Source organism: Anopheles stephensi, chromosome 2 (genome assembly GCF_013141755.1).
Source record: "Anopheles stephensi strain Indian chromosome 2, UCI_ANSTEP_V1.0, whole genome shotgun sequence".
NCBI lineage: Eukaryota > Metazoa > Arthropoda > Insecta > Diptera > Culicidae > Anopheles > Anopheles stephensi.
The window spans coordinates 38,673,333-38,692,927 of record NC_050202.1 but is presented as its reverse complement, the minus strand read 5'-3'; the positions used below and the strand labels follow the sequence as shown (position 1 = coordinate 38,692,927).

The 19,595-nt window shown below is 39.9% G+C and overlaps 1 protein-coding gene across 6 annotated transcripts in view; it reads right to left on the bottom strand.

Moving 5' to 3' along the window:
* Positions 1 to 19,595, bottom strand: part of LOC118507742 (homeotic protein ultrabithorax-like) — a 216,772-nt gene that overhangs the window by 23,495 nt on the left and 173,682 nt on the right. For 3 of the 6 annotated variants that reach the window (XR_004905700.1, XR_004905699.1, XM_036046743.1), the window contains one exon: positions 14,339 to 14,389. The exons of the other annotated variants lie outside the window; for them this stretch is intronic. Coding sequence is in view for 1 of the 3 variants with exons in the window: in XM_036046743.1 (XP_035902636.1) it covers positions 14,339 to 14,389 (51 nt within the window). In the remaining 2 variants the exon portion in view is untranslated. The remainder of the gene's footprint in view (positions 1 to 14,338; positions 14,390 to 19,595) is intronic. 6 annotated transcript variants of the gene reach the window in all.

Here is a 19,595-nt window from a genome sequence, read left to right as displayed (position 1 = left end):
TCGACGGCAAAGATGCAGTAAATGAAAGCTTTCGAAACGACGGTCGTGCAAAAGGATGATGGTTGGCGAGATTGGCATTGCACGAATGAAAAAATCGATTGAATAATAATTACAATGGATTATTTGTTCTCTTTTTGCGATGCGTTTGTCGTTTGTTTGGTGTTGGTTTAAAATTATGTTTTATTTGCAACATGACTGCATTTTCCTGAAGCAAAGGACCCACACGAAAAGGAAATCCAGGCGTTTTATAAAATTTTAAAGTGTGCAAACTTACAAACGCTATTATATTATTGCCACAACATGTAGGCTAAGAATTGAATGATTGATCCAGAAGCCCAGTGGTCTGTATGTGTTTTGTTTTCACCAAAGACATAGAAGACACAAACGGTGCGGTTATGCGTGACACAACCTGGAACATTGAAAAACGCATTATGCCGTCATTTATAAAATTTGATTTACGATCGAAATTAGAAAGTTCTTTTATGGAAGTAAGGAGAAAGTTTTAGGCATATGAGAACATACAAATATTTTCATAAACAACCGTACTGCAAAAGGTCAGGTAGAAGCTTCGAAGACGGTTCCACACCGTTCGATTGTTGTTTGAAAAACTGAAAAAAAAAACATTCTTATCCGTACCACTTCAGTTGGTGGCACGAACAGAATCTTTAAAGGTTTCATGTGGTTTTTATCCTTGAAAATTATTAATTTTCACATTATCTCTTATTATCTGAGTTACGGATTTCCGACCATAAATGGTAAAAAAAGAACTTATAAACTTGGTTCGATAAGCCACACATTGCCATGGAGCCACACATTGGGCTTTCCGTAGGTTTAAAAAACTAACGTTGCAAGGCGTAACATCTCTTGAGGTCAATGTTTAAAGGTTTTGTTGTAAAAATGTCTTTTAAAAGGCAGTAAAACATATTTGCATTGGCCGTCGTTTCTGTAACCTTGAAAGATGCACAGTACGAGATGGGGTTCGGTGGAACGGGTAGTCCAAAAAATACGCACTCAAAAAGTTTTCGACGAAACCTCTGTACTTTATTTACTGCTTTCACATTCTATTAAACATAATAATACCGATTTTGAGCCTTTTTGAAGGACGTGCAAAAACCGTGGTGGCCTTATGAACGGTCATAGCATAAAAGCGAAAAACCCATAAAAAATGCCTTCCATGTAACATAAAACCTTTCTCTTTTTTCAAAAACTATATAGCATTCCTCGCATGCGAGGTGCCGGGCGTTGCAAACAGCCAGGCATTTGGGGAAGACGCGGTCGGTGGGACGAATAGTCTCATGCGTCTTGAAAAGTAAAGAATAGTTCAGAAAAATCGGCGCATTACTAACCATGTTCATGAATAATGTATGATACTTTATGTTCAGGCGACGAGTTCAGTTTTGAAGTCGAGCTACGGAAAGTTTTCTTTGTGATTCGAATCCAGAATTCGGTCCCTGCAATCAGCTCGCAGTGCCAGTTCGTCGTTCTGATCGTTGCCAGAGTGCGTATAAAGCAACATTCCATTCAGTGGTTGTATTAAACATGACAGCACTATCTGCCATCATTGATTTGACTCGCTTTATGTTAGCTAAGAGGAATGAAAATAAAACGCCAAATGTACTATTGACTGAGCAACTTGTTGATAAAATAGACTGAAACCTGCGATACATTAGGCTAATGCCTTTTAAGCAAACCGATCGATTGTTTGCAGTCGGATGACGCTAATTAACAGTGAACTATGAAAAACTAACAATGAAAACGAAAGCCGATGCCAATTTTCAAGTAAACACAACAGATAATAATCCTTCTCTAAGACGCAGGCCTGGTTGAGAGCGTTCAAACTAAACGAATCAACTGACATTCTTATGATTGCCACTTTCATCTAATCAATATATGTCTGTCAAATTATTGCTAATAGCCGTAGTTAAATAGTCAATATCGCTCTCAATGGGATTCGAAGCTGGATCCTGCCGTTTGATAACAGTGCCGTTCCTGCCTCCATCTCCAGCTCGCCACTAAAACGCAAAGGATTGTAGTAAAACTTAATCGAGTAAATAATTGATGATTCCCCATTTCAGCTTCACCATTCTCCAAAATTACAAACAAAAACTACCAGTGTTGGTCGCTTTGACTCACACCTTAATCAACGGTTATAACTTATCGCTTCTTTTACATGCTCGACCATCGACGACTTTAACGAAGCTCATTGCAGTAAAGCCTCTTTTCATCCTTAGAATAGCCTCAGCAAAAGAGTGGCATTATGTATCACATTATTTCTTCCATGGTGCAAAGAATTACAGCCGGTGTAGCAAGCAAAATAGATTGAATAAAATATTCCACATACCTCACGACCAGAGCACACTGCAGCATTTGATGGCCACAGTCACCGCGCCGCATCGTCGGAGCAGTTCAGCATCTCTGCATTTGCCTGCTAGCTGTACGGAAGCTCATGCGAGCCAAGGCTCGGCAATGCCTTTCACACTACCATGCATGCAGTAGTACGAAAAATCGTATGTGGTCAAGCAGTGGGGTACATTTTGCAGCGCACGCCAAATAAATGTGTCCGTAACGCATTGTTCGCCTGCATCCTGAGCTAGGACTTTTAGCTTTGTACTTTACTTGTTGGTGTAGTTTTGCTAGCTTTGCGTCTTTTCCACTGATAGTGTGTTACTTCATTTATTTGAGCAAATCGTCCATAAATTGTACAAAATTAGAGCCAATCAGAAAGCCAAAGCTATATCGGAGATCGTGGACAAAATACAAAATCAATGTAAAAAAACTTTAACTCATGCAAAAAAAACCATCTTAAAGCCAGCCTATGCTTTCGTTACTCTACCCTGCATAATATCCTACGCTTTACCATCGGAACAAACGCTCGCCGACTACAAACACATTTGCTGACAAAGAATAGCCACGAAAGGAATCACACAATTCCGCAATGTTCAGCACTGCTTGTATAAAACAAAGTGGACCAAACTTGAATTCGTTTTCACATGAACTAATTCAACGTTAGGTCGACTTTTACCTCGCTACCGTAGCTGTGTTCTATTCGGGTTCAATAAAAAAAAAAAAAAACAAAACATTCATGAGGTCTCTCCAGGTGGTGCTGCAGCAAAAAGAAGTTCATTCGTGATCGGATCATACGTTTGGTAAAACCAACAATGAAAAAAAAAATTTCTCATGCGGTTGGCATTGCACGATTGAACCTCCATAGACATGGAATTGGTAAAATGCAGCAACAAAACAGACAACATGAATAATGTTTAGATAATCACCTTTCGTTTTACCTCTGCCCGGTATCCAACAGCAGCCGTTACGCTTTGCTTATCATCATCATGTGTTTGTATGTTTGTGTGTGTGTGTGTGTGTGTGTGTGTGTGTGTGTGTGTGTGCTTTTTTGTAGCATAATGTCGTATTTTAACTCTGCTGTCTTCGTGTTCCAACCTGAACGTCTCACTCCATGCAGACGGCTTAAAAATACGACAGTAGGGGTTTGCTTCCTCTCTCACCGATTACCAGCGTAATCGTGCTATAGCCGCAGTAACCGTGCCTTCCTGAATGTCGTGAACCGTCTAGGATGAAAGCACTTAACGATTGACAAAATGGCATACACAAAACATAATACAAAGCACGAATGGCTAATTAAACATTAAATACCCCAAATATTGGTATTTTGCAAGGATGGCTTATAAATCGAATATTTTTGGTGTTAACATTTTTAGTGATTTTAAGAAGAGTAGAAGCAGCAATTTTTTTACAAAATTTAAAGAAAACATAACGACTTATACCTGTTTTGATTGAGTTAAACATTACAAAATATAAGTTTAAAGTAAGAAGCAAAATATAGCAAGAACTCATTCTCAATTTCAACAATATAACTGTTACTTCATGAGAACCATATTTGCAAAGAGAAGGAAAATGCCTCTGAATTGAATGGAATCTGAATGAAGTCTGAAAACTCATCTTTTTTTCGAATTCTTCTTTCAATACCCAAAAAATCAAAACGCTGGTGAAACATAAAACAAGATATGACATAATAAACCATTTTTACCTGATGAATCTGCAATTAATATATGTAAGCATTGTGACTTAATGCTTTATACGTATTGTGATCATTTGCTCTTTAATTAACTTTGCATTCAAGTATTTCCAGTATTAAAAATTACTTATTCTTCAACGGCATAGAAAATCGTCCTTAGCATTGACAAATTTCACTAGCTCCCTAAATGATACTTATAGTCAATTTGTCAAAAATATCGCAAACTTTCAATTTACTACCTTCGGGAGGCACCCCTTTGTTTCAATTCTGTGTACCGCTGAGGCTTCTTCAATCCCATTTCACACCTGAAAATCATCCAATTCCATGGAATAGCATTTTGTAACTTCATGTCCCATTGCAATAAGAACTTTTGTCACTGGTATCATAGCCAAACTATTCCTACACTTATTTGCCATCCGAAATTGTCATGGTTTTATTGAGCACGTGCGACTTTTCAGCTTGTGAAATGGTTTTATGTGCGATTTCCTCAACTTCGGATTCGGATGACAAAATGGATCCGCACTGATATTACGCACGAGCCAGACAAATATTCCCCATAATTCAGTGTTAAAAGGACGGGGCAGTGGCTGTACTACCACATTCATCCATTTTCCGGAAACATATTTCTCTCGCTCCACTCGCAAAATTGAGTTTGTGGATTAATTTTGCATTTTTTCATCGTCCTCTTGGTACCGACCTCATAGCTCACGGTGAATGCTGCTTGCTGCTGCTCACAGTAATTTTCAATCGAATGTGCATTAATGAACGATAACTTCACATTTCGTGCATCATTATTTTGAGCATTTGTACGTTGCTCTAGCAAAGAGTGCACCACATATGGCAGTTTTTTTTTTTTGTTGAATTGAATTCAGTTACGTTTTTGCTTCTCGTTTATGGATTTTTCAGTGCAACTGTAGACATGGTTTTGACTAATATTATACACATCAATAAGTTTAAGTATTTTTTTACGAATTCCTTTTATAAACTCCGACGTAATTTTTGTTGTTGGCATCTTTTTATACTTTGACTTACTTTTTATCTTTTTACTGAACGCATTAGTGTTATGTATATTTGTATAAAATGGAAGTTTTCTCACCGATTATATCAACCAGATGGTAAAAATCAAAACTTCTAGTATGGAGATTCACAAAATCACTGTGCTAAACATCGTCTGTAGCAGTTTCAAAACCGAAAGACTGGTGTTCTGATTTGTTACACTTTCTATTCATTTTCACGATACATTCTCTGGCACGGTATGTCACGGTACATCCATCACACACATCAGTACGGGTAGTTTTTTCAACTATTGTATTTTAAAAATCGCTTTCTATCGGCAAGGTGTCCGTCATGCACTGGGCAGTGGTAATTTATGGTTTTATGGTCAGTAGTTGGCAAATGTTACGTAACTTTCCCTGGTCATTCAATAAAACAAAAAATCAAAATTTTATGGCCTGCGCGTCACAGTGTTTTACAAGCGATCCCTCAATAATTGTGCTGCAAGAATATTCACCGACTGCCATACCTTTGCCCCCCAACCGTGTCTCTCGCTCCAGGTAGTACTATAACAGGTCACTGTAAATAACTCAATGCACAATATTTTATTACTTCCAGCACAGCGAACTGCAAACGTTTTCACTTGCACTGATTCAAATTGCTGCAAACTTTGGTCTAATGCGCTTCGATTGGTTTGCAAGCGAAGTAAAAACTCGACTGCGTCAAGACGATTTTCGACAAAAACTGATCTTCACAAAATTGGTATGGAAGAAGCATTCCCTACCATTCTTGTTTCTAACAACGTAGAAAACTTCGTTTCGTGAAGGTAAGAATCAAAAGGTGTGTCCTAACCCAATGCGAGCGTCGCGTAGAATCCCCTTACCTTACTTAAAGGAAACCCAATTTGGGAAAGGAAACACAATACAACCCGTGACAGCAACCAGCACCAGTGCAACACCGCGAAGAAACACAATGAATTTCATTTCATTTATAGCAGGACCAAGCGATGCTATTCAGTTTGCTGGAAACTACGAATGCACGACACAAAGAGTATCAACAACACACATCGACTAAGCATCCAGCAGCATTTAATGTGGTTTGATGTTTTGCCTCAAATCGACCCACTTAAAATGAATAGGATAAACTCAACTCTTCTGCCCCGTAAAATTCGCTACAGGCACAAAAACGTTGGCCGTACAGCGAGATCTCAATGGATCGATCAATCGAAAAATTCACTCGTATCGAAGAGGCCGATTCTGAGAAATCCATTTTTAAACCGTTTTGCTCGTCGTTGCAGTGAACAACAGCAGCAAGCAGAGGAACGGACAAAAACAGATTCGATGAAATAACTCATTTGGAGGTACGAAAACAATCTCGACCACCCTCGAACCTGCGAACGTTCAAACTCTTGAACTTTAAAGTGGGCAATTGGCGTTTTTGTAAAAAAGACGAAGAAGAATCTCAAATTGCATTACCAAAATGGTTTCCTTGCGAGATTCCCAACTGCAACGCAGACTTTCCAACCTATCTTGAAGCATTGTTTAGCAGTTTTGCTAAACTGTAGTATGCACTGTGCACCATGAAATCAGAAATTAATATAAACTTCGTACAACACAAAATGCAGATAATTTGATTTGATTGGTACAATTACGACGATGATGAAATTTTCCACAGACCTCTCCTAGCACGAACACGGCTCGAAATCACTGCTTCGTGCTGGTGCAGTGCAACCACTGGAAATCATTCCGATGGGGCTGCTTCATTGGACGGTTTACTTTCCCTCCATTTGTCTCTCGATGCATTGCAAAGCACGGGAACGCTTACACTCGGCTCGAAGCTAATACTGTAATGTTGCGGAATTATCGACCAAAACGCCGTTTACCTGGTGTACTCCTCGGATTCGCCGCTACCATGACTACCTCAAGACGTTGAGGTACCAAGCAAAGCCTGATTGAGGCAAGGATTGTCCAAGGAAGTGCTTCCCGTTGGCTTAACTAAGTCCACATCACACAATATTCGAGCTGTGCAACGTCACACATTCTGCAATTGGTCTAGACAAATGACAGATTCGTTTCCAAAACGAAATTCGTCTTCCGTGCAGACAGCCTTGCTCCTTTTATCTCGCGCTGGCGACCGAAAAAATATGACGGCGAATTTTAACGGTGCTTATTTGCCGCTAAACGCTCTCTCGAGATCGTAAAACTCATCGAAGCGATTATGCCGCTGTTGGGTATAGGTGCGGTGTGCAAGAACGTGTGTGCGTGTAGAGCTTCGTGAAACTGAACGAAACGGCTGCCATATTGCATTGCTGCAAATATTGCCATCCTCTTTAGCACGCTTTCGCCGTGCGTAGCCGTATAGTGCTAGCTCTTTCTTGCTAGCGCGTCTAGCCCCACCACACTTTTACGAGCTGTATAATACGTTAAGAGTTTTATGGTTTGTTTTTGTGTCTCCTGCAGTTCAATGTTTTGCGGACGAATGTTTGCAGTGTTCCGCAGCTGCAACTGTGTTAAACGTGAAACGTTCATTGGTAAACTGACTATATCTCGGCGTGTAGAGTGTACTGTGATGGACAACATTGTAAGCCACTTGATTCAGTTAAGGTTTTAAAGAGAATGTCGCAAACACGTGAGTTTTCGAACACTTTTCCGTATTTCCGAACCAGAACCAGTGGCGTCAACCAGACGACGCCATAAAGATTCACAGATATGTGTTTCACGCACACCTTCGCGAAGAGTTTCACTTGACACACGCACACTTCTTTCGCTCCACGTCGGAACGGACGCAGATGTATGTGTGCGTTCAAGTCGACGAAAGAAGTCGACGTAGATTGTCGACCAAACGCACTGCGAACACCAGGGCAGGATTAAATTTCGATGTTTAATCAATTTGTGATTTGTTGGTATAGCAATGTTTTAAGTTTTTAAATTAAAATATGTAGTTTAAATACAATTCATTTAAAACGTTCAATTTGCAGAAAATCCCATTCCCATGCATCGGCCGCCTTTTTCATTTCAAACTTAAACATTGCTGGGCGTTTCTGATGCTGTTTTCCCTTTTTCTGTGTAAAGTGGGATATGTGCTCTGACGTAATCGTCTAATTGCAAGAAGAATGTGTTTTATTGCAAATTTAAATTGTTTCGTTTTCAGTTTAAAAATAAGATTTAATTTTATTAATTACATAGACTTAGTAAAACCTTTCATATTCTCTGCAACTCTGATTATACTGCAAGTGAGATTGATGCTGTGCAATTGATGTGAAAATTGTGTAGTTATATTGAGTTGAGTTAAAGAGATTTTTGGAGTGCTTAAAAAACCTTTACAGTTGTAGTTGTAAGTTGTGGGTATTGTACTTAATTATAATATAATTAGTATTTTCATTCTTGGCGAATGATTTGGATAGGTACGGCTGTTACTGTTACAACAAGCCCTGATATGAACGATTTATAATTTAAATAATGGAATGTTTAAATGTATTCTGACTGTGGAATGTGGATGTTATAATTGCTTTAATCAGTTTTATAATTTGCCATTACTTCCATCACTCTACCCTCAAATGAAAGATGTACACATAAATTAACACAGTAACAATTTCACGTTTAATGTAGATTTGGCAGTATTACTAAAGCCACATTTAGTTTTCGACAAAATGATAACCTTTTGCTGGACATTTTCGGCACATGCGCAAATACACCAGTAAATTGTAACAAATCACTTTTGTTCAAAGTTCAATGACTTGTGTTAAATTATTGCATTTCTTGAAAGCCTCACAAACCTTAATTTAATACTGGCACTTCAACTGTACGTCTGGTTCCTCCCAAAAGCCTGATAAAGCCTGCAATCAAAGTTGGTAATATATTTAAAACTACGTCTACTAACAACCAATAGTGATCTCATTGTTTAAATACTTCACCTACGCGGTGAGAATGTCTAAAACAAATCAATACCAAAATATTTGGGAAAGGTGCACATGGCGCGATAAATAATTCGCGTTCACCTTTAACATCAAACGTGGTACATCGGTGTAATGTATAACGAGTCAGAACAAACAGGACAATGACACAATTTCCTACTTCCTCTTCGAAGAGCTACTTCCCGCTCTATCTTGTATTTCTAGCGCCATAAGCCATACTTCGGTCGTTCTGTGACCAACCTACAATTCCGCCCAATTTCAACCCATCGAAAGACATGTGTTCTGGTGGTACACATCCATAACCTTTGCTGCGAACCACACGAAAACGGATCCGAAATTATGAAATTTACCATTGCGGCAAAAATGGAATGGAAATCCTGAATATTTTCGTTCATCTAAAATTTCTAGCCAGCATAAATGAACCCCCGTGCCTGCGTGCACGGATGTTACGTTGGCTGGGGCTGGATACAATGGTTGGCGGGACAATGGATAGCAGAAGATGTACGACGCTACCAGCGTGCTTGACAGCGGCGAAAGGAGCGTGGAAGGGGAAAAGATTCGCTTTTCGCCCCAATCCTACTCGAAAAGAGGAAGAATAAACTATGTCAACACATAAATCATCCAAACTTCTTCTCCCGACGGCCATTTCAGGGATGCGTTTTTATTATCGCCGACTTGTATGTGTCCGTAAACACGTGAAACTAGGTCTTGTACGATCTATCTCGCTTCAACCACTCCACCGTGCTACCCCATTGCGTGATCCAAACCACTCCAACGAGTCTCGAATCTCTGTCACTGACTGCAATAAATCAGTGACCGTTGCCTTCGCCATTCCGCTATCATTGCTCACAAGCGCTGGCGTAGCGCAGAGAGTATTGGAATTTCAGAAGCCATGTGCAAGAGCGAACCGAGGAGACAGATTGTATCGCGAAGAAGAGGAACAGTGCTTCGGAATCGCAGCAAGAAGCCGACGACGAAGATGTATTTGGTGCTGCAAGTAGTGTGAAGAAAAGGAGAGATCTAAAGATTTTCGCAGCGAAACTGAAGGAGCACAAAACAAGAAGCCGTTCCGTATGAGAAGATTCATGCCTCTCAGCCTCCAAGCCGGTGCGTGGTAGGCGAGCGAAAGAAAAAATCGCCCTCAATGCAGAGGGAAAGAGTGCGCGTCAGAAATAAATAAAATATACATTAGGGCGTGGTTAATGCCATTATTTTTGGTGCCGATGTTATTAGTATTCCACCCGTACTGTTCAACAGCAGTACTGTGCGATAGGGACCAAATTTTGATTCTGGTCGAAAACATTTCAAGTGTAATTCAAAGAGCTTCGACCGCCGCTCCACAACTCACGCGAAATACAGTGGTCTACAGTAACCAGTCGTAAAACACCGATACGTATGACAAATTGATCTTTAATGCCTTACACTGGACGCGCGCCATTTCACGCTGGATATGCTGCTGCTCACTGCTGACTTATATAATGGAAAGTTTAGGACTTGTATAATAGAACGCTGTTCGTAAATTTTTAAGTTGACAAATCAGTGCGTTGACGGGCGAGTAACATTCATAAAACATAGTAATCAACAAAAAAAGAGTGTGCAAAATAACGACAAATTAACCTTTATTGCAGAAGACCGAGGTGGTGTCAACCGATCCGACAAAGTGCCATTGTTTAGAAGGCATCAATCATTGTGTTAACAGAGGTTTCTCATCACTAGGGAAGCCATCAATCAATTATTGCGCGGAATGTAATAATGACGTCTCTCGGATTTAGTATTAGTGTAACAAAAACAAGATTCAGACACAACTTTAATGTAAATTCTAATTGCTGAAGCCTGCCACATTGAATGGTTTTGACCTACTACAAACAACTTTGAGGAGGTGGTTAGTAGTAGTTCCTCTAGAGAATTAGAATGTCAGAAAGAATCAAGAAGTCATTATTTAATACTGAAACGCTACAATTGAATATAAACACACACACTCACACACGCATCTAAATGTACCAAAAAAAAAAAATCCGAAGACTAGAGAACAGTGTAGCCGCTCTCACCTTTTCTCACAATCCGCACCATCACAATATTTTGTACCGATTACACTCTTTGCGTACCCTTTCGGTGTTGCACGAGGAGATTACAACAATAACGAATTTAAGACTGCTGCTTTTCGTACATATTCATGATTGTGTGTTTCAGGAAATACCTTGAGGAAACTATTACTTTCTCACTTCTCTGATTCCTAACGCGCGTTGACGTAACTCATTTTCCGCAATGCTTTTGTGCTTCGTTTTTCGTTTCACTCTCACAAAAATCTATGTTTGAATGTAACGTTTTAATGAAGTAGCTACTTTCAAGCTATTGTAGCACAACATGGGGGTAAATCGTGGTTGTCAATTTTGCCTGAGGCAATGCCAGCGTAGCATGAACTGTTCAGGTAAAGTTACATAGAACATCGCCAGGATGTCAATCCGTTCAAATAATCGCCTTCAACCAAGCCATGTACTAGAATGGAACTTTATTCTTTATCCATTTCTACACTGGCCTTAAACAATCACATTATCCTTCACATCAATTCCGTAAAACTCCTTCAGTCTGACGCCGTGACCCCGCCGAGTAGCGAGTGGCCACGTAAGAATCTCTCAACATAAACACCTTCTTGATTGATGGAATGTTTGTCAGGTTGTCTGCCAGGCACGGTCTGCTGAACAGGTTTGAAACAGCCTTTGACGTTCCGACGAAATCTGAACCATCATTACAAACACACACAAAATACGGAAAATGAGAGTGATTGATATCAAAACAATCTTTTGAGCATTCAGCAGACCGACACATTAATCTGCAACTCAATATTACCACTAACGGAACTCGAACTGAGCAAACCACGCGCAGCCGTATCGATTCTGACATGCATAAATCAAGGGGTAGTGTTTATGTCCCACCAATCTTTCTACCTATCCCATTTCGATTTTATTGAAAGCAACAAAACATTGCAACAATTTTCATATCGAAATCAATGCCGCTACCTGCTGCCGAAAACATCAATAGAAACCGTTTTTGACCGTTGATGGGGACTTTTGGTGCCTTACTTCTAATAAAACTTAGATTGGCTAATTACCCGTCGCCCATGTTGCTGGTGGTTTGTGTTAGTACTGTGCGAAGAAATGTATTGCCGTTGCAAAGCTTGCAACAATTAGAATACCATTGTTTACCTTATCAAAGCTATGCCAAACAATCGCTATGGTTCGTTCAGCATTTATGTAGTGCCCATGCAAGGCTGAATGCTGAAAAACTACCCACCCAAATTGTGAGTGAGCAGGTTCAACTAATATGATATGTCTACGTTAGTTTGGTATGGTGTCAACAAAGCCACTTTTCAATGAAGAATCACGAGACGCCGTATAACAGACAGTAGGTTTCCCCATGATCCGTAGCGTAAACATTTCAGGCACATTGTTATGTAATTTTTATCAAATGATGCGATGTTGTTTATTTACATACGCACACACATATCTCTTGCAGTAGTGCTTTGAGTGGCGCCTTTGCAGCGTCCCAGCTATTTGTGTTGCTGCACGGGGCCTCTTTCGTTTAATAAACAAACCAAACGGACGCTCTTTGTGCTCACGACGTGCTCTTGCCTTCCATCTATCACTGTAATATAGTCCCCACTGCTTTCACATGCTTTTGAACACGTTCCCCGTTTCGTTGTTTTTTTATGTGTGCGATCGATTCATCCATTGACCATAGAGCATTTGCGGTAAGGGAGCACGAATTTAAAACCGTTTTAAACTGATTGAAGTACCGATCGTTTGATTTTTCTTGTAAACAAACTCGGCCAGTCGAGCTGTGTGAAAATCCATTCTAAGCGGAACTTCAAATAATGGAGATATCCAAATCCAACGAATACCATAGGTTTGTGTGTGTGTGTTTTTTTTTACCACTCGCTTTCAATGTCAACATTTCTGTAGGTTTGTGTGCCATGAACATAACGGAAAATATATTTTTCGACTAGGTGACTAGGGATCAAAATGGAACCTTCTATCTACTTGCCAGCAGTGACACTTGGCCGGTAGTTCTAAATACATTCAAGTAGGCAACTGCTGGTGAGTTTGACTAGTGAACACATATCGAACGATGTCTTGGGTATTTAAACTAAGACACTTATTTTGCATATTTGCGATAAATGGATGACGCGTTTTCGATAGTATTTTACTAATATAATAAATCAATGCTCGAAGTCAATGCACCGAGTAGCAATACCCGTCGGTTGAACCCCTTCGTATGTACATTCAAAAGAGATTTAATGGCACAATGGAAATGGACCCATGATTATTATTTGTTACTTACGGTTATGTCACTGTGAATTGCAGTAGCCTCTTGACGGACAGCAAACTTACACCAAACGGATTAGTAAGTTAAAACAAATGGCAAAAGTAAATCAATGTACACTTAAATCATTAAAATATGACAAAATGATAGGGAAATTATTATGAATCTCACAACGAAACCAAATGTTCATACTTAAACAAAAAGGTTTACTTTTAAAATGAAACTTGGAACTTATACAATAAACACATACAAACAAAGCTTCCATAAGGCGATTAGCAGACATTAATACCATACAATAAAATAAATGCCATCATTTTTCGATCTTCAAATCAAGCTTTTTGTACAAAACTGAACCAGTAAATGTACATATTTTACGATTATTACTTTTACTTTCTGTCTTAATATTCACCGGCTAATTCTAGCTAGCAAGTTTAGACCAAATTCACCTGTCTAAACTAAGTGCTAATTTTCAGTTTAGCGGTATTTTATGAAATATATAGCGCAATCCAAACATAGGAAGTTCATATGTTCCATCCCTCGCTTGGTGTCATTGAGGGTATAGGTTTAATTGAAACGTTGAAATACTGAAATTGCGATAATTGGCACTACATATGTTAGCAAAACAGTCACACCTTCTTTATTGAACAGAAAAAAGAGCAATAGACATGTTTCAACAAAGCGTTTGGAAATGGTTTTATGAGATTAGTTTTTCATAACAGGTACTGAAAACAGCCAATGAAAGTGGGTACGTAAGTATAAGCTGAAAAAACATTCGTTCACAAGCAATGAATGTGTTGATGCGCCATTATACCGATTTGGATTCTATGGCCACATCAAAAAGATTGACTGTAAATAAAAGCATTTGAACATAAATTCAGTCAGTTGATGATTTTCAATCCTACTGTTCATTCATTTTGAAATCTGTTCTTTCTTACTTCGAACTAAATCTTAAGAAATAGAATGGAAAAGATTGCGATTTTTGCGAAAAATTACAAAACAAACGTAAAGACAACAATAAAATAGGTATAATAAAACCAAACTTAAGAACAAACATAAAAAAATAAAACGGAACTTACCTATCCAGTCTGGTAGAAGTGTGCCCGCAAGAGATTCTGAATATCTCTTACCTGTAATAGCAAAAGAATAAATAAGTTAATAAATTAATATTGCATATTCAAAATAAAATTCAATAAAGCGATGAAAGTCCATTTTTAATGAAAACCGATGAAAAGCTAACTTTTACAATCTCCTATTTGGCTTCTCATCTACTCTGACTCGAAAACTGTTAGAGCACCATAAGTTTTGTGTATTGTGTTAGATATGTGAGCAACAAATACAGTCAGGCAATTCAATCACACCTACTTCAAACCGACTTCTTATTACCCCGTACGAATGGGATTTGATGAAGGTCTCTTTGCGCAAGCCACTGGCGTGGCTACTACCATGTCATCTAACCGACCTTATTGCACCAACAACATAGTTATCTTCTTTTCCACCCGAATGCAAACGCTACTTCGTGAAGAAATCGAGGGACTTTAAAGACACCTACATAATAAAGCCGGGGCCCGGTGACCGAGGCGACAGCGGCGACGGTCTTCACACGGGCAGGGCCAGGGTTCAAATCCCATCCAGACCGCCTCCCCCGTACGTAGGGGTGACTACTTTGCTACGGGTAAAATTAAGTCACAGAAAGCCAGAAATGGCAGGCCGAGACCTCTCGAGGTAGCAGTGCCAATAAAGAAGAAGAATACAGATTAAAGCCACAGTATTTATCAAACTGCAACAATTTTAATAAATAAATAAATCGAAGAACTAGTATTACAGGTACAAAAATACAAACAAATAAATAAGATTTTGATAAAATAAGAAAAAACTTCTTGCCATACATTTACACATGGACTCGTCAAGTTGTATAAGAATATCCATTCCGGAGAGAATGTAGAAACCGCAGCAGAACCGAAAGCCGAGATTAAAACGAATGCCACGATGATGTCGGTTTTACATACCATTTTACAGAACTGCAATACAAAAAGCAGCTCTGAGTGTAATCGGATAAAACGTTGGGCTGTTCCAGCCATCATTGTCGTGTCATGTATGTATGATTTAAGGCGTCTCGTGTTTAACGCTGCACGAGCCTCTTTACAGACACTTTAAACCTTACAGACATCAACATTGTTGACGGTCTCGATTCGTCCTTTTTTATTTTGTTTGCGATAAATGTGCGGAAAAAGGTTTCAGGTTTGAGTATGCAAATTGAGTGCGGCGTAAACTGTGAAAAGTGTAATATGCATTTCTTAAACGGAAGTAGAAGCGCCAGTCGGTTATAGACTAGATGAGGAATTGCTAAATTTCGCAAAAGCAAATGAATAGATATTAATTCGTGTTACTATTGAACGGATGTGAACACATTAATTGTACTAAAACTGAAGTGAACCATCACAACACAACGATATCTGTCTCTAAACTGTGATGCTGAGTGTGCTCATTTCACAGTTTTCCTGTTTCTACTTGTCAGCTTTGTCGATAAAATAACTCGTCGAAACAACAAAACTTTTTTACTTTCCAGCCAAATCAACCACCTCGGCAGAACCAGCCATTAAATTACCGTATGGTTCGTCCATCGTGCATGGTTCACTGTACCACTCACATGCAGTATCAGCTGTTGAGCTCTGAGAGAATCAGCTGGGCGCAAAGAGAGCTCTCATTCTATGCTCTTCTCAGCATCATCAAGTGTGGCGCTGAGTGACCCGATGATCATGATGATTTGCTTGTTGAACGCGATGATTCAAGGGAAGCAAGGGACCGTACCTACCGTAGCACACATTACATCGGTTTGCTTCAGTGTGTGTGTAAAACAAGTTTTGAGAGCCCTTGATTCTGTCCGTTGAGAAGCTCCTATACACATTGTTTACTCGTCGCATCTCTATTCTAACTTAGAAAAAGGTGTTCAAGTGGAGTGAGTGAGAATGTTTGTCGTGCGGCAGACCAGGTCGCTTGACCAGACATCCCTCAGCTTTGGTTACGCAGGAGTACAGTGCAGAGCTACATAAGTAGGTACGGCGTGAATGGCGTGGTACGCTACAACTACTATTAACCCAGTCGCGCCAGCACCGTTGTGAAGCGAACCTTTGTGACGCACGTCAATAGTCCGGCGTAAACGGCGACCACATCTCGCTTCATGGTGCACTACATTCCGCGTAGAATGAATACGATACGATTTTGTAATTTCTGGAGTTTTTTTTTTGTTCCGTTTCCAGGCCATGACATTCTTCACAGCTTATGGTCGTTGCATGATTGTTATTATGTGTATGTTTTATGGTCAGCTTTTAATCAAATTGATTCTAGGTGTTTCAAAAGAATCGTTTTTTTCTGAATTTCATTAATTGCTGTTCTTCATTTTACATCAAACGAATGGCTCCCGGTACTGGGCCTTTTATTGTGCTGGAAATAAAACAAACCTTTCCACACCTGTACTGTCCCTGTTTACCGTTCGTGTTTTATTTCATTCTCCCATTGCCCCTCGCACAAACCGTGACTTCTTCCTAGTACGTTTGTTTCAGGCGGGCACGTAACCGCTACGTCAGTATTGAGTGTGGCGCCACCGGTATTACTCCAACCGAACGAAATGAACGAAGAGTACGAACATGCAACTTGCCCCCTCATGTTGGTGCTGCCAGCACGAGGCTGCTGCACCGTGTGGTAGTGCTCAAGTTCAACACAAATTGGAAATGCCGCCACACCGCGACACTCGAGAGCTCACTGTTTTCATAACATCCGTGTTGGGTGCAGCTAAATCACCCATGTGTTTACTACAACGACGGGAAAAAAAGATACGCTAGAAAAGTGCGACGATCAAAGTAAAGTGGAAAAACGTTTGGAGAAAAAAGTATTACAGAGAGCAGGCAGAATATTCGGGGAGCACGGAAAATGTTTTCTACGCTGCATCGTAATTGACCGCGTTGTCGGAACTGACTAGGCGCCGTTCACCATTTTCTCGCCATGCCGGTCGCCATACGCTGTTTGTGTAATAGGTAGTTCCGTGGCGATCGGAAGTAGATTCATTCTGCTCGAAAAGCCTGCTGTGTGCAAAGAAATGAGTACTTCTAATTACTTACCGATGGTTTCGGAGCAATCTTTACAGTTTCCTTAACCTCTGTTTGTATTTTTATAGTAAATATAACATGCATATAACACACAGAACAATACAGAGTAACTGCTCAGTCAATCAGTCAATGTCAACTGATGTGAACTGCTTGGTGTCCTCGTACGCAGGGCTGACTTTAAGGGTTAAATCAAGTCAAAAGGAAACCAAAAGTGGCAGGCACAAACACTTTTCGAAATTAGATTCGTATGCCAAAAAAGAAGAAGAGATACTGTCCAAATAAAAAAATAGATGACTTTACAGTGTCTGTAATTTCCAAAAGCAGTATAGAGTGTCTGCAACTGGTCTTGGAATCTTTGCTCTCTAATATCACAATTGAATCGCTAATTCAAAAAGAAACTTTAAGTTACATCTTGTTAGCTAGTATAGCGTTTTCTTTAACTATTCTTGTTTTTGAATACTCATAAGACTTAAAAATTATTATTATTTATATTTAAACATCAACATGTCGCTCTAAATTTGAATCGCGCAAGTTAATAAAATTTCTTCTTCTTCTTTTTTTGGCACTACAACCTCGAGAGGTCTCTGCCTGCCATTTCTGGCTTCCTGTGACTTGATTTTACCCGTGGGAAAGTAGTCAAGCCTTACGTTCGGGGAGGCGGTCTGGATGGGATTTGAACCCCGGCCCTGCCGTGTGAAGACCGGCGCCGCTGTCGCCTCGGCCACCGGACCGCCCCAATAAAATTTGGTGCACCTTATTTTACAATCTCCAACGACGGTGGCAAACGCCGAACCATTCACTGTCACCGTGTTTCCGAAAACTATTTTTGAAACGTAGTTGAAAAAGAGCTCGGCAACTATTCATCCAGGACGCGGCATACTTGCCACCAGCTCGGCAATTGTAAACGATGTGAGAAAATTATACACGTGTTCTATCATGGTTATTAAATCATTTAGTGTTGTTAAATGGTGTTAGCATTCTCCACTTCCGACTCATAAAAAATGAACCGCTGAAAACTGTTCTGTTCGCTTTTCCACCATTTTCCACCGCTCCTGCTCCAGTTCCATAGATTCGCACACGCTCGAGATATCCTCTCACAACTACCTCATCTCAAACGCAGCGTGGTTCTTCTTGAAGCACTGGATGCTGCTGGAAATTATTATCCTAGACAACGCTATTTATTACCTCTGTACACACAATGTCGTTCTTTCACGAAAGAATAGCCCAACAAAGCATGTGAAACCTACAAAAAACTGCACCTAACTCTGCGCCGTTCTATCTAATAAAACCTTAGCTGATCAGAAAGAGCTACGGGTAGCAACTGTGAGCGACACACGGGAAGTAGAGGCGCGCAAAACAGTGCTAATGTAATTTGTCCGTGGCACGATGACGTTAGTTTTTAATTTAGCTCGCTGTGTTTGCAACACCATCGGGCCACAGGATTGTGTTGCCTTTCACCGTCACGCCAGCACGAGCCGATACATTTTCGCACGATTTGAGCCAGTGGAAAGGATATTCAACAGGCAACAGTGAAAATATGTTCATCAAAGTGTTATTCTAAACTCCAAATTCTAAACTTTACAATGGTCGACATTTTACTCAATCGTTCTCTTAAAGAATTACTTAAAGAGAGTAGATAAACAAATTGTATAGCTTCACTTGCTCATTTTGTTGCATCGTATTTTTTGTGTGCTTGCCCTCATAAATCTTGCAAGCTGATCTAAACGATCTAAAATCATCACGTTGTTTGCTCAGGTAAATAAACGCCACAAAGGGCACTCACTTCGCATACCGTCAGGCAGAGAAGTGCTCAGCATGAATGTTTCCATCTCTAATACCGCTGCATAACAGTGAGAGAATATCTCCAGCAGTTTGGCAAGCAGTTACTGCGTGTGAATGAGTGATAACGATCCCAAACATAACCTTACCGAACGAAAGCGAAAAGGTGCAATAAAAATGAAATAGTGTGCATAGCAGAAGCATAAAAACTCAACCACAAAACATCGCAAGCCATCCGATGATTGTTCATCCAAATCATTTACGAATGTAAGAACGAGACTTAGAAATAACGTCCGACAAAGAAGGGTGGCTGTGAAAGAGAGAGAACGATCTCTTTTTCATCATCCACAGGTGAACGATCAGCAACGCTGCTAGCTGGCGTAGGTTTCCGTTTCAAAGCTTAGCAAACTACCATTTTATTGCAATCCTCCGACCAGAGCTCGTCATTGCT